At 31.2% G+C, this 25,796-nt stretch overlaps 1 protein-coding gene across 2 annotated transcripts in view; it reads left to right on the plus strand.

The window, feature by feature from the left end:
• LOC145306054 (uncharacterized) overlaps positions 1 to 24,228 on the plus strand; it is a 115,112-nt gene extending 90,884 nt beyond the window's left edge. The window contains exons 1-6 of one of the 2 annotated variants that reach the window (XM_080147983.1): positions 264 to 446; positions 12,383 to 12,445; positions 15,070 to 15,461; positions 17,628 to 17,871; positions 17,991 to 20,931; positions 21,239 to 24,228. In XM_080147983.1, coding sequence (XP_080004109.1) covers positions 15,071 to 15,461; positions 17,628 to 17,871; positions 17,991 to 20,931; positions 21,239 to 21,853 — 4,191 coding nt within the window. In that variant the 5' untranslated portion in view covers positions 264 to 446; positions 12,383 to 12,445; position 15,070 and the 3' untranslated portion in view covers positions 21,854 to 24,228. Of the gene's footprint in view, positions 1 to 263; positions 447 to 12,382; positions 12,446 to 15,069; positions 15,462 to 17,627; positions 17,872 to 17,990; positions 20,932 to 21,238 lie in introns of those variants that run through there. The other variant, XM_080147982.1, reaches the window with a different exon arrangement.
• The last annotated feature ends 1,568 nt before the right edge of the window (positions 24,229 to 25,796 follow it).

Below are 25,796 nucleotides of genomic sequence, written 5' to 3' on the forward strand. Positions count from 1 at the left end.
AATTCCCCAATACACATTTCCATATCACCCCCCTTTAGTTGTGACCCCCTTCTTTTTATTTTGCTCTCATATCCCCTCTCTCTTCGCACTTCCTCTCTCTCTCTCTCTCATATGACTCTAAGAGCGCTTCAGATGTAAAGGGGAAAATTAGGAGAAAGAGAGGGGGGGGTAAAAAAGGGGGTACGGTTTCTCCCCCCACGTAAAAGGGACGGCACTAAAACAGGGACTTCGAAAAATTTTTGAAAAATAGGAAATTTTATACTAGTGCGGTGTTATACCCTTAAAAGTGAACATTATAACAGGGGCGACAAATCACAAATCACCCACTTTTGGAAATACAAACTTTTTAGTTATCATAAAATAATATTATAAAATAAAAGTGATTTTGAAAGATAAAATAATAAATACCAAAGTTATTACTTATGTGATATTCAAGATTATTTAAAGTAAGTTTTTTTCTTTTTAGAAATTATAGAAACTACACTAAAAGAAAAAATTATTAAGATAAAGGAGTTTATTGTCTTTTAATCAATGATGTACCAAAGATGATTTTACCCTTTTTATGAATAACATAAACTCTCATTCAAATGTTAATTGGGAATTGTTATAATCTAAAGTCATATAAAAAAGTGTTAAAAAATGAATTGGTCTTTAAAACTAAAATCATAAACATCTTTTTTAATCAAAAACATAGTTTGATTTTTTACATGCTTAACAATTTTAAAATACTCGATATTAGATGAAACAAAAATAAGCAAACAATATTAAAGACAAATTAAAAAAGGATTTACATTTTTAAAAAGCTTATTTGGTTTTGCTAAGATGGAATTGGAGGGAACATGATGACACTGTAAATTACACTATTTTCTATTAGTTGGATCCAAAACTTTAATTGAACTTTGATTGTTTGGTTTAAAACTAGTAGTGTCATAACTTATTAACCAATAATTTCATTCTTGAAGGTGTATGTACATCAGTTAATCGTCCATTGTCTTAAGATACCTTTTATTTGGTCTTGGACAAAGTCTAAAATATTAAATAACAAATAGATTTAAAATTTAAAGGTAAAATATTATTCCATATAAGAAAGCTTAATTGAAAAGTAAGAAAAAGAGAAGAATAAAAAAAGACAGAAAAAGTCTAAGAGTGAGAGAAAGAGAGAGAGAGAGAGATAAAGAGAGAGATAAAGAGAAAGAGAGTGAGTGAGAGGGTCACTAATGAAATTCATTGTAAAATTAATTGAAAACCCATCTTAGAATTTTTATCAGTTTATATCTTTCTATCATTTAATTATCTATCTTTCTATCTTTAGCATTAATTATCTTTCTTTCTATCTATATTATTAAATAACTGTCAATGTATCTATCTATCTGAAACAAATCCAGAACCAATTAAAAATTCATAAAATAAGTGTTTTTTGGTATTTTATTCTTTTTTAATAATAGGGCTTTATGCTTCTTTTAAATAATGGTTTAAAGAGAACATCTTAGAGTTTTGTTTTCAATACGTAATTCAAAACTGAAAATTTTGTGTTTTAGATAGAAAAAAATATTGTTTTTTTTGGTGATGAAATAGCATTAAAAATCATCATTGTTGCTATGTCAAACACTTAAACGTTGAAAGAAAAAAGAGCATGTCTTAGCTTTCAAAGTAGCATCTCAAAGCACAGTTATAACTCTTATACAAGTTACAATGCAATGTGCAATGGTTTAGACACATTAGATTAAATTATAATTAATCATTAAAGATTTTGTGAAAAAATGAAAGGTGCGAAGTTCCTTTTTAAGTGTGTTTTTTAGGGAATGACACGTTGAAAAAACCCATTGTTATAAAATAAATGGACTTTTTTACGAACACGCGCTATCAGCACAATTTTTTTTTCAAAAAAGGGAATTTTTAGGGATTATCTATATAGCTATTGTTGTTTTCCCCTATAACATATTTTTACTTTGATTTTACTATTGGAAAAATATAGGCATTTGTGAAAGTTTAAAAGCTAAGGCTTTTTAAAAATCTTAATCTTACTAGTTTATACTATTTTGATGTAATAAAAACACCAATTTCATTTATGTACCAGTATGTCAAATATTATACATGATTTAGTACCTAAGTCTTGTTGAAAGGCAAAAAATAACAAACAATTCCTAACTAAAAGAGGTAAAAGGAACTCAAGATTTTTTGTTTTATTCAAGCAAAGATATATTAGGAAAAAAGATATAAAAAAAAAGATAGAAACATATGATCACTGGATCAATAGAAGAAAGATTTGTTAATTAAGATATCAAACTATATCCTACTGTGTTTTTTAACCACCCCATTTAATTCCCAATTTAATCTCTCTATCAAGCGATGAAAGATTAAAAAAGCGATTTAGTAACAAAAAATGTTAAATTTTAACACTTTTTTATAATTGATTTTGTCCCGCCGTGTCAAAATATTAAAAAACAAACTGTGGTTAAATTTTTTGAGGATTTTTTCAATCAATATTTTGTTTTAAATTGTACAATTTTTGTTTATAGGATAAAACTAAAAAAAAACATATGAAAAATGCAAAATTTTAAAATTGAGTTATGAAAAAGTATGAAAAAATGCATTGGGCAGAAATATGAACAAAATAAAGAGAATTTTCTTCAAATAAAAAATGAAAAAAATGTACATATATGTATTTTTGTAACATACAGGGTTTTTATAAAAAGTTGCCTCTTTGGATAAGTATTTTCTTTTTATTATTGTTATAATATAAATCTTGAAAACCTAATAAATAATAATAATAATATCCTGTAATAAAATTAGTAAGTTTGAAGCTTAAGATTTCGGAAATTGCTACTCCAAACAGGTTATACTCTAGGTTAGGAAAGCTTTAGAAATATATTTTTGGTTTTAGGCTATTTTTCTGAGATCTCCCGCCTTCCCCTAGAGGCTAAGGACGAAGAAACTAGTTATTCTATAAAGTAGTAAGGTTTATTGTCTGTAACTTAAGATTTCGGTCGCTACTCAATTGATTGAGTTCTCTAGTTTGTAGAAGCTGCATATAAGTCCAAAGATACTTTTAGGCTGTTTCATTTTTAGATTTATGTCTTAGAATGGTTTTAGTCTATTTTTCTGTCTTCTGCTTTTAGTATTTATATAATTGACAGTTATTTAAAACAAATCTTAAGCCTTTTACGAAAAAACACATAAATTTTCAATGAAAACTTTAAAATAAAAATTTTCTTATAAAATAGCTTCTCACCCTGTAAGAAAAATGTAATGGAATAATTTATATTCCGAATTATTCTAAATCTAAATTCTATTCCAGCTAGCAACTAGAGGGGGAAAAGAGTAGGGAGAGGGGGTAGCAAAAAAGACAGAACAAGAGGGGAGAGAAAGCCCAAAACTATCTTTTTCATCTTAAAATTTTGCAAAAATTTCCATTCGCATTGCACTGAAATTTGCGAATGTGTGTGTGTGTGTGTGTGTGAGAAGATACATTTTATTGTGTTTTATATTTTTGGAATGAAATTTTTATTTCAATTCTTTGCTCTTTATACTTCTTTTTGGCTTATATTATAACTTTTTTGAAAAATATTACTGAGGTTGAGTGATTATTAATTTTTCATTTTTGTAAACAAAATATTCTTTCCTTCTATATTTACATATCTGTCTCAAATACAATACATGTGAGTTTCAATCCATCTATCTATTTATCCATCCATCGATCTAACCATTAATCTATCCATTGATCTATCCATTTAACTATCCATCTATTTATCTAGCATTCTATCAATGTGTACATCTATCTACTTATCTACATATCTAACTTTGTATTCATCTAATTATTCATCTATTTACTTAACCATCTAGCTATCCATCAAGCCATCTATCCTTATTGCTACTTATCTATCCATCTATCTTATCAATTTATCCATCAATCTATATATATATATCCATCCATCCACATATCCATCTATCTCTCTTCTGGCGGCCTCTAGTTCTGTGATTAGATTTTTAAACCTTAAATTTAATCAATTGTTTTTTCATTTAAACTTTTTCTCTCTTTTCAAGTTGCAGGAGTCCCCACGTTTGCAAAGGCTTCCCAGTGCTGAAATAGCCAATAATTAAAAGTATTTAAATAAATATAGAACAACTATTATGCCTTCAACTTTTTCACCTTTTAAATAATCATTGTAAGACAAAACATATTGTTTTCGGAATCTTTCTCAATATTTAGCGGATTTGCTTTCACACTTTTTTGTTGAAGAAAGTTTGGCTCAATTTCTACATTGTATTGCATTAACTTTTTCTTAGATAGATAGATAGACATGGATAGAAAGAAAGATAGGTAGATAGATAGACAGATAAACAAGCAGATATGTAGTTGGATAGATAGATAGATAGACATAAATACTGGCATGGTCAAAACGTCGTGTTTAATGTTTATTTCACCTCTCGACCACTTTATCTAATAAGAAATATTATTATATTTACACTAAAGTAACTTAACATAAAAGTTGGATATTAAAAAGACTTTTTAGACAGAAACAATTATGTCTAAGAGTAGATCAGCATTATATCTTTTATAGGAACAGTAGACAGTAATACAGTAATAATATAGAAAAACTTGTGTCATCTTTAGTAAATGTAATGTTTAATGCATCTTAGTGTACAGTACATGTATGTGGGTGGGTGTCTAAGGGTCAGTTTAATGTGTGTTTTCTATGGCTTTTAGAAAATAAACCTTGAGTAATATTGTGCCAAAATAAATGTAAGTGTTTCATAAATCAAAAGAGAAAATTTTATAATGGGTAGAAAGGTGAATTAGATATAAGGATAGAGTGGGGAGATAAATAGATGTAAGTGCAGATAAATAGATAAATTAAAAAGAGATAGATAGATATTAAATAAATCAGATACTGTATTAAGAATAAAGACATATAACAAGATAAAAATAAAGAAAGTAAATGAGATAGGTAGGTAGATATATAGATAGAAGAGTGGGTAGATAGATAGAAAATATATGTCCAAGTTGATAATTGTAAAAGGTTGAGAAAATTATGTCATTTGTTAGTTTTGACATGAAGCAAATTCACTGTGGGAAAAACATTGATATAAAACGGAGTTTCAAATAACACAAAGTGTTCGCCCTCCATAGCTTTCAATTTGTATTATTCAAAACAGACTAATCAGAACATAGACGTCCAAAAAAGGACAATTAAAAACCTACAATATTTTAAAAGCTCCTGTGTCATTATTTTTGGCCACTGTGCATAAAAGGACAAAAAGATGACAAAAGGAGTAAAAATATAGAAGAAATGTGAGATTACTAAGTCACTTAAACTTAAGTAAATGCTGGATGGATGGATGATTTGTTAAAAAGAAAATAGTTGGATAGATACATGGATGGATGGATAGATAGATATAGGGATAAACAAATGGATGGATGGATGAATAGATAGGTGTAGGGATAGACAAATGGATGGATGGATGGATAGATAGGTGTTGGGATAGACAAATGGATGGATAGATAGATAGATGTAGGGATAGACAAATAGGTTGATAGATTTAACAATGGATAAATACATAGATAAATGGATGATAAATGGATGATATATAGATAGATTGATAGATGATTGAAAAAAAATTCAGCAAAGAGAAAGATATGATAGTTATACGATATGATTATATATGTAGAAATATATTTTTAAATATAAAGGTATAAAAATAAATCCCTCTGTTTTGTATTTTTATTTTATATAAAAATCTTCAAATTTTCTTTTTAAGGTAAGGAAGTTAGGGGGGTGGGAGGATGAAACGAGATAAAAAAGTGGTGAGGGGATAAAAGTTCAATATTATTTTGCCCATTTCTAAGTTAACACTCAAATCCACACCCACACACACACACACACACACACACACATTGACATCTTAAAAGAATTGAAGGGGGGGCGATGAAATATTCCCCCAAGCCCCCCCCCCAATTTTGTTTGTCCAGGGGGTTAGGGGGGGGGGGTAGGAGGTATGGGAGTAAAAAAGACAAATATAATTTTTCAACTTTAGAAAAAAGTGTGACCTGAGAGAGAGAGAGAGAGAAAGGGAGAGAAAAAAAGAAAGAAGTGAGAGAAAAACAGAATTTTGAAGATGGACGAAAAAAGAATAAAATTTTCTAAAATTGAGTTTTCTTTTATGTGCTTAAGTTTACAATTTTTTGGGTATATTATTAATTTAACGGGTATAAAATAAAAAGTTGGATCGATTATAAAATGCGAAGAAAAAAATGAACTTTTATAAATTTTTTTTCTTCAATAGAAATGAAATAACTACACTTAAGCTTAAGCTAAAACTTAAGTTTTTAGCCCTAAAGAACCACAAAGTATATTTTAGCATACAGCAAAATCTTTATAATATTTATGTTAAAAACTGTTAATATGTTGTTTAACAATGGTTTTAAATATGCTACGCTCATTGCATCATTATGCAAAGTTTTGAATCAATAGGACAATATAATCATTATAAATTAAGTTGCAATAACAACAAATTGAATAAGAAAAACTTAACACTAATGCCATCTTGGGTTTTTATATCTATTTGAATTTATTTGCGTTGTCGATGGCTTTTTTGCTGTTTTATTTTTACATATTTTGTCGCCGAATCAATATTTGCTGAGCGGAAGAACCTTTTAATTCTTCAAAGCCATGATAAAAAGTAGATAGATAGAAAAAACGAGTTATCTATTATCTATCTATCCCTTTCTATCATTGTAAAATTGTTCAACTGTTAACAATTTTCACATTACCTTTATAAAATGTATATACCTGTGCACACCACTATATCCAACTATCTACCTATCTAACTGTCTATCCATTTATCTATCTTTCTAAATAAATATCTATCCATCTATCTTTCTATCAAATCATTTAATTTATTTATGATTCATAAAATGGGAGGGAGGGGACAATGGTCCGTATATTTCAATGGTACCCATAGCTTCAAATACAACCTCTCATTGGTATACCTACAAACTTTGAGTACTTTTATTCGATCTTGATTTGGTGTTTAAAGTATTCTACCAATAATTTTGCTTTACATATGGCAAAATGGCCCATTACTAAAACCCTCGGAACTAAAATGAAACATGAAAAGTAAAACATTAAAAGAAAATGTTAAAATCAAATTTTCTGTAAAAAATTGTTTTTAACGGATGAAAATAAAATATATATTGAATTTGTCAAAATTGGGGAAAAGAACATTTTATTTTTCATTTTATCATTTTTTGTCAAATTCTATTTTTCAATTTAAACGATTTTTCTTTGATTTAAGCAATATGTTTTATTTTTTTATTTAAAAGACAGACCATGAAAATGTACTTTTATGATTTCATAATTTAAAAATTTACACAATTTTATATTCTTTTGATTGAAATTTTAATAACAAAAGGTTTTTAATTTTCTAACTCATTAAAATTTATTCAAAACTTTAATTAAAATTTCTTTAAAATTTAAAAAAAATGTTGTTAAAAATCAACTTTGGTTTTAATGAGAAAAAATAAGGATCAAAGCTACATTACAAGAAAAACGTGCCTGTCTGTTGGTTAGTTACTAGGGATTCTTGCTTAAAATTGAATAAAAAAAGACTCAATTGTCGTAAAAATAGTTTTTTTAAATTTATCAATAATTTCCAATGATTTATTGTTAAAGGACGCTATATCGTCCTGGTTTTTTAATGAATTTATAATTTTCCATAATTACGTAGAAACCATACATTGAAGTGTAATAAAAATCATTAAAATTATAAACAAGGATAACAATATTAAAAAGAAGCGAAGCCTAAAATCTATGATAGCAATAACAAACTACATAGCATCCTATTATATAAAGTAGAAAGGTATTTTGTATGAAGCTTAAGATCCCAATAACTAGTGGACCGATTGGGTCCTGTAATTCAGAAAAGCTTCACGTAGGTCATGTGAAATAATTTAAGGATATTTATTTCAGATTTAAGGCTTAAGATGGTTTTAAGCTATTTTCCAATGTTAACTATCATGTTTAACGGACAAACACACACATATATATCACGCTAATTATAAAGTAGCTTCGCATCTACATTTTAAAAAAGGCATTAGTATCAAAACTTAATGAAAAAAATCGCGCCATGGAAAAAAATCATTAAAATATCGATTTAAACCGCCTGAAAATGAAAATAATAATTATTAATAATTAAAAGTTGTAGTGTCATAATTACTGTGAAATTGGGAAAAAATTTCGGACAGACAGACCAACGAACAAACGGACAGTCATGTTGACCATAATTTATTAATGATGCCGTTTCCTTAAAACTGTAAAAAACATGTCTAAAAAGTGTTTGCAACAGTTATGACTATTTTTCGTGCCATTTTGTTTTAGTTAAAAATGACATTTTTTTTGTATTATTTCTTTTTATATATTTTGAGGGTTTATTGTTTTCCTTAAGATTCTTAATTCCTCAAAAATAAGATAACATAACTAACCCCCCCCCCCCTTTATCTCCCTTTATTTTCAAAATAAGGGTAGGCGGGTTTTTTGCCCTCAATTTTAGATAAAACACCGGTGATTAATATACTAAAATATTTCGCTAATTTACATTTTTAGCTGTTCCTTTGGGTTGTACATTTATTAATGATCCAACGATAGTCTATTGAAATCTTTTAAAGCATAACTTTTAACTTTAATTTGGGGACAAATAGATAGATATAGTAGATAGATAGAGCCCGCAGGGGCTAGATGGTTAGTTTAACCCTAGTTGGGTGCAATTTTGATAGAAAGATATTTGATTTGGATAAATTTCAAAATATAAGCATTTTTCATAACAATTTTATAGCCCAATCAAACGACAGACAAATAAAAATAAAAGGGCAATTTCAACTTTCTACAGCTAAGATAAATAATAATTTAAAGATATAAAATATAAGTTATGAGACAACTTAAGTTTTCTTACAAAATTTATTTCATTAAACGCCCCATGAGCCGAGGAGAGAAAGAAAAAATTGTCAAAATTAAATGAGCTGTAAGTGGTATAAGTTTGCCGTGTGTTATCTATCCATCTATCTAGCGCAATTTCTTCTTTTAATAACTATTTATTTTCTCATCCCATATTATTTTCTAACGGCTGCGCTTCTAGCATCAAGGGGTTTACTTTGTTCGAAGAAATCATTATAGGACCCATAAAAAGCTTTCCTTAAATGGAGAACTCCTTCGATGTAGTAGAATGCGAGATCTTAAGGATGGAGTAAAAAAACTTAATACTTTACATAATATGACTAGTTGTTTCGACCCTAGCCTCTAGATGAGGGCGGGGAAAGCAGAAAATAGCCTAAACCAATCCAAGACATTTATTAATCTTCCCTTAAAAAGTAAAACAAGTTCGGACCAGCAATTTCTAATATCTTTAAATTCAGACAAAGAAAATCTTACTACTTTCTATGGTAGGATTGCTATTTTTTTCTATCTATCTATCTATTAACCAACTGATACCACCTATTATCTATCTAATTATCTATCTGTCTATCTATCTGTCTGCGTCTCGCCGTATGAAATAGTTTATTACCGTTGAAACAATACAATTTCAAAATTATTTTGACGTTTTTGGTGATTTATAGAACATCAAAAAAGTGTTCGTTCAAAAAGTAAAATATGTTTTTATAGCATGATTTCATTTGTTTTTGTTTACTACGATCTTTACAACAGTATATTCAATTTAAATAAGGATAAGGGATGGGGGAAAACCAACCCAGGACTTCAAAAACAAAATAGCCTAAAACCATTATGAGATTTTAATCGTTTTAGTGATTAGCGAGACAAATAAAAATTATTTCATAATAAAGTAAGATTGTGAAATTCTGTATTTGGTAGCTAAAATTTATAAGGTAAAGTAAGGATGGTCGATTTTTATTCCTTCGAATTTTTTACGAAGCATTGTTTTTCTTACTATTTTATGTTTTTCAGCAGTTTTCATAGACAATGGGACACCAATTACGAATCCCACCTTTTATATGTTTCCGTTTTTAACTATTTTACACTATAAAATAGGAATGACAATATCTATTAGCAGCGTAGCAAATATAATAAAATTTTATCTAACAGCATGCTAATAAAAAATATGCTTGAAGAAAATTACCAAATAGTTTGCATTATATTCAAAATGCAATTTAGAGGATTTATGTCCACTATATGGATTGACAAAAAGCAGTCTTGACTGACATAATATCGACATGCTATACGCTCGAAATATTTTTTACATCGACTTTGGCTTGATATAAAGTGGTAATGGCTGACATAATATTGACATATAAATAGTCTAATGAAAAGTTCGACATACTTAATTTGACATAAAACAAACAATTGTATTACAAGGATGTTATGGACGTCTCCTTAATTTAGAAAATAATGTTCCAGAAAGAAAATGGTAAAAGGTGAATTTATAAAGTAAATCGCATTAGTTTATTATTTTGTAAATATTTATATTGGGTTCCTATGATTTGTAATGTGGATATAAATTATAAAATTACTAAAACCATTGATTTCACAAATTTGCGTCCATATAAAACAACAAAATATTTGTGATTCTACTAAAATTCATTATAATTTACAATCTTATTTTGCAAAAATACTAAATTTTACCTAAATTTTGTCAAGTTTATAATCGATGGAACATTTCTGACATGTTTAAATTGAAAGATCAAAGCTATCCTTTGCGGAAAGCATCGCTTTAAACAAATTTGGAAAAATTGACAGTTTTGCTACAATTTCTACAAATGTAAAACTTCAATAAATATGAACCTATCATTTTGAAAAATAATTTAACACTACGGGGGGGGGGGGGATTTATTTGTTGGTTTGTTGGGGGTTGGGAAATGGTTTAAAGTTCATTTTAGGAGGGGGAATTTTATTTCCCTTTGAATGTTGAATGAACATAATTTATATGAAACATAAATCCCCCCCCACTCCCTTCTCGCCCTCCTAAAATTTCATATTTCCATTAAATCCCCCTCCCCCACAGAAATTTGAATGTTCATTTTGAAAATAAAAGTTAATTTGTAAAAGTTCCATTTAGTTCAAAACAGACCCTGCAATTAGATAGATAGGTAGATAGATAATTAGATAGATAGATATAATTACTGAAAATATATAGTGTAAAATTTTGCCTAATGATTTTTTCATAAATTAACTCTCCACACATTTGATAGATAGATAGGTAGATAGATAGACAGTGAGATAGAAAGAAATGAATATTTCAAATCAATATAGATAGATAGATAAATAGACGGTTAAATAATTTGTATAAAAAAATTATTATTTTCAATGAAGCCCTTTATTATAATTTTCTAAAAAGTTAAAAATTAATTAATACAAGAATAAAATTATGCACTAGATTATTTAAAGGTGGAAAAACAATAAAATAGAGGAATCTTCATACGAAATTTCAGACTTCTATCTTACTTTTTTTATCATTAAGATAATTTAGATATCATTATTGTTATGTTTGTTGTAATAATATTCAAACATTTTCCAATCTTTAATTGAAAAACCTTGATTTTATGTACCTAAATTAAAATAATAAATCATTATTTTCCGTGGAAAAAAGTAATTAATTTTAAATTATGTCAAAAGGACTTTTTGAAACAATTTCAGTCATTTTTTTCTATGTGCGTAGCATTTCTTTAATTGATGTGATGTTTGACCGTAATCATTATTTAGCTTTTTGTAATTTTATTGCAATATTTTAAAGTTTATTTTTTGAAAGGGTTATTCTAATAATTTGGCACATGTGTTGTTATGCCTTTGGATGTGTTTATCCTAGTTTTTTAATAGTTGAAATTCGTCGTTTGTGATTAATATATATTTGGCACACCGTAAAACCATTTATTTTTAATGGTATTGCCCCTAAACCACCAAAAAGGAATCTGTGGTTCAGGCTAATTTTCGGGGTGGGAGGGGGGGGGGGCAAGAACAAATTGCCCCTCCCCAACTTAAAAAGTAATGAAAAAAGAGCATTACAGTAGCATTGCTGAAACATTTTGATTCTCAATATTTTTCCTCAATTTTACTACAATTGTTGGCTCAATCGTAGAAACATTTATTTTTTTCAATGTGATAAATTTTCCGAGTTTTAATTACTTTTGCCTAATAAATTAGCTGAAGGGAAGGAGATAGAGAAAAAAGATAGATATAGAGAGAGAAAGAAAAAGAGATAGAGAGAGAGAACAATCAATTTTTGATAAAATTGATTTTAAAATTACATAAGTATAAAGCCATTAATTATCATAACTCCAAATCGATTTCTAAGTGAAATTTTAAATGTTTCTTCTTTCAAATTTATCTCTGCATTTATCTATATTATCTATTTCATTATTAAAATTATCTATTTCCAGGTATGTCAAGAGCCAAAGTAAGAACCTGTTAACTTGGAGACCTGTAGTCTGAAACTTTATCAGGTAAATGTCTATAAATTTATTTATCTATTAGCCTATCTATCTATTTTTATCTAATCATCTATCTATTTTTTTTATAAACTATTTATTCATCTACTCTTTTTTCTATTATCTTTTAATCTATCTCTCTTTTTACCCTATATCAATGTATATAACCTACTCATCATTCTATACATCTATCCATCCATACATCTATCTATCTATGAGAATCTTTTCTGTTTTTCTATTTCTATTCTCAATAACCATCTATTCTCCCTTATAAAAATATATATTTAAAATAAAAATCTATCTATCTATTTAAAAGATATATAAAAAGTACATGTTATAAAGCATAGATAGATATTTGAAATGACATAAAAATTTGATGTCTTCAATTATATATCGACATTCTTGTAGATATTTTAAGTCAACTTTTATTGGTAAAATTCTAAATGTCAATATTACTTTACAATTTTATATTATTTTGTATTTAATTTTATTGCTTTAAAAGTTCGAATGTTTGTTTGTCTGTTCCTTAGCAGTAAAGCTTTATATGCATAGTTATTTGGAAAATCCCTTACCCCTCCCCCCCCCCCCCCCAAGAGAAATATCCCGGGGGATACTTCATCCACCCCTAAGATTTTTTCATATCATTAATGAAAGTTAGAGAGGGGGGACTCAAAACACCCTCTTGGGGTGATGCTTATATATAATGGTTGATAATATAAATTCAAAGTTCTAGACAAAAAAAGTTAAATATTTAATTTAACTTAGACTTTATCTTATTAATATTAATAAAAAAAATATATTAAAACTTTAACTATGTCAAGAATAAAACAAAAAAAGTTAAGAAAAAAGTTTTTGATTAAATTTAATAATGAATAATTTTTTGTCTCGACGTTATCATCAGCGAGGCTACTCTATAGATAATTATGTGTTCGTCTGTACGTCCTTTTGAGAATACACTGCTCGAGAGATTAATTTACAAGGCAAAATAGTTTCTACATTTTCTGAACAAGCTTTAAAAGTTATTTTTTATTATTTTACCTTATAATTTCTGCCCTATACATGGATATAATTGTCGTTGTTTGACCTAAATTCTTAAATCTATTACTAAAAACATCAAAAATTAAAAATGACTTCATAATTTTTAATATATTTCATGAGAAATCTTTAAACTAAGCTTCGCATACAATTTAATAACTTAATTCAGACTAATAATTTAATGTATATGGAATTAAACACGTTAAAAACCATATATTTATATCAAGGACTATTCCAATTTTTAGTAGCGGGGCCTTTTTGTATATTTTCTCTTATTTCATAATTCTCTTAGTTATTCCGTTTAATTAATTTTGTCCTACAATAGTCAAATGCCATTGTTACATTAAAAAATATACCAACGACAAATCTTTAGGGACAAGAAAATATACGATAAATTGATGAACATCCCTAATGATGATATAAAATTATCCCTTCTGTAGATTACAATTATTGGTTGGAAATTACTTGCTTAAACCAACCAATACAGATTTTATGAAGCTTTGGGTACCAGCATAATTTACACCTTAAAGCCCCTTCCCTGCCTAAATAGTTTATACTTGTAGAGTTGGCCCGCAACTTAAAACCGAAGTAAAGTCAATAATAAAACTTGCTAAAACACATAATTTCCCATTATTGACATAAACGTATTTTAAAAGAATTATTTAAATGAATATGTGTTCGTTGTAGTAATAGCCACAAAATTAAGACGATTTATCAAAGAAAATCAAATAAAGACGTTTTTGCATTTATGCTATGATTATATTCTTAACACAGACAAGTGTTATATTTTTATTTTAATAATTCACTAAATATGACATTTTCTTTAAATACCTAAATTAAGAATCATTATGAAACTAATGTATTAAATCAAAATAGAAAATTATTTACCAAAGTAAAATTTATGGCTATTTTCAAAAATATTCTTTTGCCTTGTATAAAAAACACCAATAAAAATAATTACCAGTTAACACCTACCCATTATAACATTAAATTCTATATTTAAGTGTAATTATAACAGAAAAAATATATGCTTTTTATTTCTTTTCCTAATTATTACATTTTCTGATATTTTAGTATAGCAGCTCTGCTGTATAACTTTCTTTTTCTGTATATTTGTAGAGGAATGATTTTTTTGAGATAGACAGCTTAAACAACGATAATTGATTTTTCTTGTGGTATTGTCATTTCAGGTACAAGTCTACAAAACTGATTTTTTTGTGAATATTTCTCTGACAAATGTTAATCTACTTTATGATTTACATTGCCCGTCCGTCTGTTCATAATATCATGGGATATATTTTAATAAGCTTTGCTACTAATGGGTATTTTCTATCCTTGTTTCGTTATTAATTGTTTTAATAGAATAATGTATTCAGCTGAAATTTGAGTAATTACACAATTCTTTATGTAATAAAAAGTTGTATTTCTTATATATTTTTAGAAATAAATATTATTCAAGATGATTTTTATTAGGTATTCATTTAAAGATCTGTTTATTGATGAATCTATCTAACTACCTAACCTACATTTCAAATGTTTGTTTATCTTATTATCAAAAATCAATTTATTAATCTATCTGTCTAATAGTTTATCTATCTATCTAGAATGCAGGCTGTGGCAGCAGTGACTGGCAGCAGTGTCAGCGGCCTTGGTCAGCAGCACTCCTCAGCCCTGGGCAGCGCCCTGCAGCAACAAATAGCTGCGCAAGTCCTACAACCATCCCAGTCAGAATCAGATTATGAGGGCGGCGAGAGTGGGGGCGAAAATATGGGCCGCGATCCCCGCAGCTCCTCCCCTCCCTCCTACGAGGCCACATCCTCTTCGCCCCCGCAAATGCGCCGCGGACTTGGCGGCGGTGAATCGTCCCCTGCACAGTTCAGCAGCAGCCCCCCGCCCCCAGAACACAGTATGAGATTTGACGGCTCGATGGCGCCGGATTCGGCCTACAGCGGCCACAGGACACATGAAGAGGATTCTGCCAGTCCTTCCAATTCAGGTATACATAGATTGACAGACACACAGATAGACAAACGGGCAAATAGGAGTACAGACAAAGAAAAAGACAAACTAACAAGACAAATATAAACAATAGAAAGTAAGGTTTAGATAGACTAATGAACAAAAAAGTCACATTTTAAGACATATATTAAGGCAGACACACGGTTATTGACATATTTTTTACGATGTATAATTATTATTCTGTATAACTAGTTATATGATAGTTATATATATTTAACAAACATACAATGATAGATAGATATTTTGTTAGCATCATCTAATTGGAAAATAAATTGATATAGATAAAGAAACATATAAATAATATATAAAAACAGGACACAAATTTCATATAAAGTTTCCACATAAAACAACAAATTATTTTCAAATAGCGCAGCTTCTCTAGAAGTAAGGTATGTTTAAACGTTTATCTGAAGGTCAAAACAATTTTGAAAAAAAAACTAATTCAATTTTACATTTATTAGATAGATATGCGGAAAAATTTTTTAATCTACAAAAATCCTCGTTAGCTATTTTTAGTTATTTATTTTTTGTTGTCTTGTAAAATAATTCTAAATTTATATTTTCCAAAAGTTTTAGAAATAAAAATCTTTTTGCTGATGTTTTTCAACTTTCTATCTGTCTATCTACCATACTGTCTATCCGTCCTACTATAAAATAGTGTCTTTTCTAAATGAATGTCTATTTTTATCAAATTATCTCGATCAACATATTCATCTGTTCATCTATTTGCCTTATTTTTGGATTTATTTTAACTACTGTAACTAAATAATTTACCCATATCTTTAAGAGCAAAGCTATTCTATGAATGTCAGAGTGCATTGTACCCCCACCCCCTCTCCAACGCCCATTCGCTTACTACCTTAATACCAAACGTTCCCTAATTGTCCCACCATCTTATTTTTACAATTTATGTTTGAGTGTGTGCAAATGTATATTTAATTCAATTTAAATATAAAATACATCTTTAAATTTCTCATTTTATTTAACTTTTTTAACAAAAAAGTATGGTGTAAGTTAGTTCTTGTTTTGAAGAAAAAAGAAAACTTAATTGAAATATATTTTGAAGATAAAAGCTTTGTCTTCAACACAAGTACAATTACCTAAGAAATTAGCGTAGCATACAAATTAAACAATACACAAAGTAACTTATAAAGTAGAAGCTCAATGATTGGAGGGATCTTGACAAAAGTAGTTAGCAGGATAAATCATTGTTGATTGAAAAAAACGGATGGACGAACGGCCATATGGATTTATAAGTTACAAAGTAGCTTTGCAACTAAAAAAAGGGGAGAGGTAGGAAAGGTTTAAGTAAGAGTTTATTATCAGAATAGCATTACAGACCGACAGACATAATGACAGACATGGCTTGTAGAGTAGCTATGTACTGGAAATAAATTTCTGTTTTCTTCATATCAACAAAAGGATAAAACGATTTAGAGATATTACTTTCTTATAAAACAACAAATGATTAAATAGGACAGGCGAACCACTGAACATATATTGTTCTCCTTTTAGTGAAGCTTCTTATATGGCTAGGCTATTTTAGTTTTCAATTTAACTCGCCGGATGGCACAGCCACTAGTTACTTAAAAAATAGAAAAGAGTACAGCCCATGGAGGGAAGGGATATTGGGCTGTTAATTACACTGGTCCCCAAAGTTTTATAATAACGTTTTCTTATTCGTAGGCTTAAAAACATTTGGTTTTTTTTATTGAATTTTGATTGGTTGCTTCATTAAGTTGAGTGTTCATATGTTTCAAACACTAATTGTATTCAAAATAAGGGGTAATTTTGTGTATCATCATTGGAGATGGACATCAATTTATCGGCCATTGTCGTATCCCTCTAGATTACTGACAAAGACAATATTTTAAGTGTAAGTTAAGCTAATATAATCTTAGAAATTGTGTATAGAATTTTTTTTTATAAGTATTTGAAAAACATACTTTGAGATTTTGGATTTCTATTAAAAAATAGAAAAAGAATTTGGGAAGATTGAAATATAATGTATTTATTTAGCTTTGGAAATATAAATTTAAGTTCAAAATTTACAGAAGATAGAGAGAGAGACCTGAAAAAATAGATAGTTACTAAAATGAACGTTTTGTTTTAGATTTCATAGACTAATTTACTTTTCTTTTAGATATTGAAGATGAAGAACGAGAATTCGGCGAGGGCGGCAAACGGCGGGCTGGCGGCGACATTAACGGTTACATTTCAAAGAAACGGCGCAAGCAAAGCAAACCAATCCGCCTAGGCAGCGAGTCCCAGGAGAGCGGTGGGGAAGAGGGCGCTCTGAATGGCGGTGATGGCGGAATAACGGCAGAAGAGGAGATGGAGGAAGGAGAAGTGAGGCATGGTGGCGGTGCAAATGTGCAAGGCGGCAGGTGGGAGATAAATATTTTTTTTTTTATATTTATTTTAAAACATTTTTTTCTATTTACTATTTTAACTGTCTAATTATATTTTATTTTTTTCTGTCAATTTTAATAGTATTTTTATCTAGATATGATGAAGATGAAGGAAGTAGTGCAGATGACGGGCCACTAAACCTTTCTTCTGGAAGTGGCAAAGACAAGCCGCCAACCGCAGACACCCCAGAAGAAATGGGCGGTCTGCGGCTACGCGGCAACCAAGAACTACTCCAAAATCCACCAACTTCTATGTCTGCAGATATACTGAAGGAGCAGCAACAACAGGCGGCTTTGTATAATCAGCAGTTGGCGCAAATGGCAGCTGCTAGCGGCTCACCGTTTGGGCTGCCACCCCACTTCTTATTTCCATTCACAAGCATGCCAGGAGTGCTACCTTCATCTGGTGCTGCAGGCATAAACAGTGGCAGTGGATCCCCAGAGCCTGGATTGGCAGCCTCCAGCGGCCAAACCCCAAAAAGTGGTCAAATTTTCAACATTGAAGCATACTGTAAGCTGTGCAACAAAGAATTTTGCAACAAGTACTTCCTGAAGACACACATGGCCAACAAGCACGGCATCTACAGCGAAAACAGCCCGACTACAACCAGCAGTAGCGGAGCTATGCCCCGTTTTGACAGCCCGTCAGCAACCATGAGCCTAGGGCCGCCACCGCCAACGTCAAGCCTGTTTGACCGCGGGCTGTTGAGCGGTGTCAGCCTGCCAACCACTCCTGTGTCTATTTCAGGATCTTTCATGGCTATGGCCTCGTCGCTGCAACAGCAACAACAACGTAATTTGTCAGAAACCTTGTCAGCCAAGAGCTCTCCCTCTGCTGGGGGCATCAATTTTGCCACAGCCGATGAACATGACCGAGACAGTAGCTTGGCAGCAACGTCACCCAAGCCAAGATCATCCACCCCAACATCAACTAGTGCATCGCCGATGGCGTCAACACCGAAAAGCCTTCCGCCACCATTGATATCAAATCACCTGGCGGCTGATAACGATGACCGTGAAGCGGACGAGAAGATTGACCGTCCCGGCAGCGGAAATGAGACTGATAAACTTACAGGGTTGGGCGACTTTAGGGGCAGTCTGCCGCCTGGCCTACGCCTGCCAATGCAGCTGCCACCCCACATGAACCCATTTGGCCCGCTGCCCTTCTTTAACATGTCTCCCTCAGCTATGCAAGATATGATGAGGAAAGAGGAGGAGAAGAACAAGGAGAGTGGCACCCCAACCAGCCTTGGTATGCCTCTACCCGGCACAGGAAGTGGTCAGCCAGGTGGTGGCAACGGCCAATCAGGTGGACAGGACAGACTGCGCCAGATGGGGGTCATCAATGCAGATGCTTTCTGTGAGTATTGTTGCAAAGAATTCTGCAACAAGTACTTCTTGCGTGTGCACAAGCTGAAGAAACATGGAGTCTGCAGCCCTGAGTTGCCACCAGAGAAAGTACAGAAAATTCTAGCCCAAATGGCCAAGGAGGCCAGCAAAACTGGGCAACCAATGCCACCTTTGAGCCTGGGTGGTCCTCCACTCATTAGGCCACCAACAAGCCTTGCAGACACTTCCAAAGCTTTGAGTGGTATGATGCGCCAGCCAAATATGCAAAATTTCCTAAACCTTCCTCCGTTGGAGCTTGCTCCAGGCATTAATCTGAGCAACATTTCTGCTGATGATTCTGAAAACTCTTCAGACCAGCCAGATGAACGTGAAGAGGGTAGACAGGTAGCTATGCAAGGCTTTTCACCACGATCCATTACTGCACTGGAGCCAGAATGTGAGCTGCGAATTGATGAAAATTCTTCTGCTATGAAATCGCCATCTATTCATGATTCTTCCAGAGAACGAGGCCAACTGTCCCCCAGAGATCATCAGGAGGACGAGGAGTCCCACACTGATCAGTCAGAGTCAATGAACAGTGGTAAGGAGACCAACGAAGGATTAGCCAACCTGCAGAACATGATAATGAAGCTAAACAGCTCCAAATCCGCCGCGGCTGCTGCTAACAAGTCAGCCGCCCAACAATTGTCAGCCTTGTCAGATTCCGCCTTTGGTGGTGCCGCCGCCGCAGCTGCTGCCGCTGCTAACTCCACTGTATGCAAAAAGTGCAACAAAGACATGGAGAACAAGTACTTCCTGCACGCCCACATGATGAACGAGCATGGTATCCTGAACGCAGATGAGGAGGAGATGGGTACCCCTGGCAGCCTAATGACCAGTCATGGTCTGCCAATTTCTCTGCCTCAATATCCTGCTGACCTATCCAAGCTGACGGCTGATCTTGGCCTTGGCCTGCCATGTCCCATCACATCTGTTAATGGTTTGCCAAAATTATCTGAAAAACCATTGAACTATGGAAAAAGTATTTTTGAGCAAATGCAAGGTCTGCAAGGAGGACCAACAAGTTTCCTGGAGCAGATGAAGAACAGCGCCAAAATGGATCTGGCTGCTTTGGCAGCTGCAGGTGGCGGCAGTCCACTAAAACGGCCTTCATTGGGTGGTGGAGGAGACAGAGATCCAAACAAGAAGCCTGCCAGCTTGAGCCGCAGCTACTGTGAGATATGCAAGAAAGAATTGTGCAACAAGTACTTCATGAAGACACACATGATGAAGATGCATGGCATCATGATGGACCCTGGACCACCGGGCAACAACGCCACCGGCGGAGCCGGCAGCGGAATATCCATTGGCGGTAACGGTCCCGCCACATGTCAAATTTGCAAGAAAGAAATGTCAAGCACATACTTCCTGAAGGCGCACATGGCAAGTGTGCACGGGCTGAACGAGGATGGGTCGCCCATCCCGCCTGGAGCCGCCGGAATGATGGCCTCAATGTTTCCTGGATTGGCGGATTTTTCATCGCCAACACGCGGGCCGCCAGGTATGGGAGAATTCAGCCGTCTGCTGATGCAACAAGGAGAGAAGAGTATGGAGCAGCGGCTGAAAGAGTTAGATAAATTAAAAGAGTCTGCTGGTCATGTCTGCTCTCTCTGCAGTAATGTCTTCCCGGATATTGTAACATTACAGGTATATTATCTTAATTCTATTTTTTTTACAAATCTTTCTTTTTCACTGTCATATTGTTCAGTTTTATACCTATTCGTTTTTCTATCTGCTATTTTCTTACTATCTATCTGTTTCAGTTTTTCTGTCTGTCTGTATCCAATTGATTATTTTCATCCTTTTTGCAAATTATCTGTTTAGCTATCTAATAAACAATTTTTTAACATATATGTTTGTCTAAAAATGTAATACCAATATCCTAAGATTATTTGTTTTATTTGCACTTTTTTTTACATTCATTTTCCAAATATTTTACAATCTGTTTTTGTAGGTCCACATTATCAAAAGCCATGGAGCCCTTCCACCTGGCGGTGCCAGCTCCCCCCTTCCCCTGGACTCCCCCCTGGGAGGTTCCAACAACAAGGACAAGGAGATGGGTGAGCTTGACAACAGCGCAACTGACCACGAGAGAATGGAGATGGAGGAGGGAGATGAAGATATTGCTGAGCATGAGAACGACAATGATAACATCTCCGCAGATGCTAATGACAAACAATCTGCTGATGAATCAGAAAAGTCAGGTTTTGATATCAGCAAAATAAACGGCGGAGGCATTAATGATCTGCTGCAGAGGCAAATGATGACTGCAGGCGCAGCTGCGCTAATGAATCCTCTGCTGATGCCAGGATTGGCCGCTGCGGCAGCAAATGGTCAGAGCCCAAATGCGGCAACCGGCCAGCTTCAAGGTCTTTTCAACATGTTTCTGTCAGAGATGCTGAAAAAGGTTCAGCCCCAGCCGCAGGCGGCACAAAAAGACACCCCACCACAAACTCCGCCAATTTCACCATCAGCGGCAGCTATGGAAACACCACCTGTATCTACAAACGGCGGAATGGAGGGCGAATTTGCCTCACAAACTGCAGTTTCCACAACTGAAGAAATTTAAGCCAAATAAAAATATTTGAAAGCCAATAATTTTCCAAAAATATGCTTTAATTCTTCCAAAAATACAAAATTATTTCTAATTTAAAACAAACTTATATTGAAAGCCAAAGATTTAATTAAAATAATTAAAATTTACCAAAGACTTAACTGGTTAAGAAAAAAAGAACTATTTCTCTCTCTTTTTTCTATAAAAAAGCAGTGACATTGTTAATATTTTATATCATTTGATGTTTTTGACATAAATTCTAAGCCCCCTAATACCTTTTACAAAGTCACAAACCACAGTGAAATAAAAGGGGATATTTTACCAAAGTTCAAAAATTCTGAAAATTAGGGTGTCTCAAAAAGTTCACAAAGCCACTAATGCATTTAACTACAGTGATTTTTCAAAAACAAAAAAAAACAGGAGAGAAAAACTATATATGCAATTCATTAAAAAAAGTTATAGTTATAAAAATTTAAACAATTTGTGAATACGAAAAAAAACGTATGTATTATAAAATTGCTATCAAAACTGTGTTTATAAAACTATCGAGTTTTAAGCCAAAGAAAACTAAGAAAAACTATGAGAGAAGATATAAATGAAGGAGAATTATTTCATACCACAAGACACTACCTCAGTATGTACATTTTGGAGATATAAAAATAATGAAAAATAAGAAGTTTTGAAAAATTTGGGGGAAAAAAAGTTAGATTTTAGACAATTTTTTCAACCGTATTTTCTTGATTTTTGCAGATTTTTCAAAATTTCTTGTGGACACATTGGCAGCAAAAAGTAAAACAAATGGAGAGATTTTTCATAATTCAAATTATTAATACAACTTTTTATATTCGTAATTATGGTGCCATAGATATGTAAAAAATGCCACTTTGTTTTTTTTTTATTAAAATCCATTTTTATGCATTTTTAATTAGTTATATAGCTGCCAATTTTGTTTAAATAAGGCCAAATTGTCAATGCAAATTTTAAGAAAGAACATTCCAAATAAATTAATTTTCAATTACATTCCATTTTTAAATTCCATTTTTAAAAATTCTCTCATAAGATTTGAGCTTTTTTAATCATTTATCTTTCTTTACATAAAAATAAATCATGATATTATTATTGATCTCAAATTTGACCTTTTTCCTTGTTTGTTTTTAAATTCTAGTCACAATTTTATGATTTACAAAAATTACCCAGTAAAAGCGTTACCAAAAAATGATAATTATTAGTATTATTTATATTTATGCATTTATCTAGATTTTTTTGTCTATGATCTCTTTCTGCCCTTTAATTTTTATTTCTTGTTTTTTTTTATCTAAACTAGTCAATTTATCAATGAAAAATGGCCAGTGAAAAATCATGTTTTCAATGAAAACCTGAGCAATTTTTAAAAAATATTATTTTAACTAACAAATTTTATTATTTTCCAAAAATAGTCGCAATGAATATCAAAATTATTAAAATAGAAGTAACCCAGTAAGGAAATAAAAATATCCCATTTTTAAATTAGCAAAAACATCGACTATTCAGCTATTTCATATTTTATAACATTTTAGGTTGTCCCAAATTAAGATCTTATTCTTGAATTGGGACACCCTAAAATTTGGGATATTAAACTATATCTGTGATTTTTGAGTCAGCTTAGTTTTGACTTGTAATGTTATAATTATATATAAACCAAGGAGAAACTAAACTTAATTGTTGATAATTATATATTATAAGTCATTCTATAGTTATTAGGTTATTAAGTAAACATTTCGAGGGAATTTTGTTTTTATCAAAAAAAATATGCAAATTGTAAATAAATAAATTTTTTTGTTAAGAACAAAACCCCTTGCAAGGAGATAATTAAATGTTAGTTTACTTTCATCTATCACAGAAAAAAAATGTCAGTAATTCCTTCTTTAGTTGACTACCCTGCTTTGGCCAAACTAGGCAAATTTTTGGCTTTTGACTTTCAAGCCAACCAGGCTAACAGGGTGGCCAAAATAAAATAAAAATTTTCACAATTAAAATATTGACTGATATGTATTGAATTTTTAGATTTTTTCTGTTTATATTTTATTATGATGAAAATAGGTTTTCTGATTATTTTTTATTGGAGTTTGTTATTGTTATATACCAATACAAATCAGTTTTTATTTTAAACTCGGACAAAAAACTTTTCACATAAAACTTCAAGACAAAACATTTTTTTTAAAAGAATCCTTAAATCTTTTAATTTTGTGTATATCATATTAATTACTATTATTATATAAAAGTGAATGTGTATTTTAGTGGTATATAATGAAAAAATTCTGTTATATTAACTTAACTTATTACAATGCAATTATTAGATTAATAATATTATTAATATTTGTTGATGGAAAATAAACTTTTCATAAGCTTAATGATGTTAATTATTCATTGTTAGTACCAGAGCTACTCTATAACTAAGAAATGTCAGTACGTCTGTTAAAGTAGTTCGTTGACAGAAGCAAATATTGCATCAGATAACAAATTGCCAACATGGACTTCATTTATTGGTCAGTTTGGCTATATAGTGGGAGGAGAGGTTTGAAGGGGTGGTTATGGTTATTTTAGCCAGCTGCGAGTAACACTTTTTTAGAATACATTAAAATCTGATGCAAAATCCAAGTAATTCTATATCGCTTGTTATTGCTTGTTATTTATCATTTGCACGTGAAATCTTTACACCAGTTTAGCTAGGTATGAAAGAGCAATGATCTATAGTTTCATGAACATTTTCTAAAAAGCTTAATTTTGGATGGTATCATACTTTTTTCCTAATTCATTTAGTAGTAAAGTAATTAGTAGGTTTAATTAGGAAAATAGGAATATTAAACATTTTTATATAATTTTAAGAAAAAAAGTAAGTTAATGTTTTTGGAGTTTACTTCAACAGAAATGACAAAAATTAACTTACTAATATTTTTTGTTTCATAAATTACTATTTAGATTACTAAAAAGGTAAAAATTATGACATTTTTTGTTTACATTTATTTAATCAATAAAAATTTCATTAGAAAAAAACCTTACACATATACAATATAAATACACGCATAAATTAAAAGGGGAATTTTAATTTTATAAAGTCAAAAATTTAACTTAATCAAATTTAAAAGAGGGATTTTAAAAAGGGGAAAACACCAACAACAAAAAAGCTCAAGGGAAAGGGAAAAAAAGGGAACGGGGATTTAAATTTTGAACATTAAATCAAAACCGTGTGTTTTATTGGACGGATAAAAAGCGCCGCGGGTTCAAATCTGATTTAAAATTCAATCTCTCTCTTCCCACTTTTTACTCCTTTTATATCTCTCTCCCTTTTACCCTCACTCTCCTTTTTAAAATCTCAACTCGAGTTTGTGGGAAAATTTAATTTGTTAAATTTAGCGGCAAAATTTAGTTTTTTTTATCTTAATCTTAGTAAATGGATGTTTTTTTTATGTGTATGTCCAATAAGATCCCGAAAACAACTAAAGCAAATATTTATTAGTTTTTAAATTTTAGGGATGATTTCGATTAGTCCCTTTGGGGTAATTATTATATAAAGCAATACAGATTTTTGTATGAAGCAAAATATCTCTGAAACTATCCTCTGATTTGATTGTGCTTTTTGGGGAAGCCTAGTAAAGTTTTTAGGAACTACCAAATAAACAAGAAATAATTTTCCAGTATAGCTTATCGGCTTATGCTTATGCTGAGACACACTGAAAAATCATGTATCGCATCGTATCATAGATAATTTTTCACGAATCATAAAACAAAAATATGAAATTAAACGAGACAAACAAAACTTGAATAAGTCTTATAATTTCATATTTTACAATCCGCGGAAAGCTGTCTATGGAGACTCGAAAAGTGGCTATAAAAATGAGCCGTGTAACGTCTTAAAATTAAGAGATGACTGACGTCACATAGCTCATTTTTTCAGCCACTTTGTCGAGCCTCCTGTCTA

Source organism: Acartia tonsa, chromosome 14 (assembly GCF_053477335.1).
Source record: "Acartia tonsa isolate MP-2025a chromosome 14, ASM5347733v1, whole genome shotgun sequence".
Taxonomy (NCBI): Eukaryota; Metazoa; Arthropoda; class Copepoda; order Calanoida; family Acartiidae; genus Acartia; species Acartia tonsa.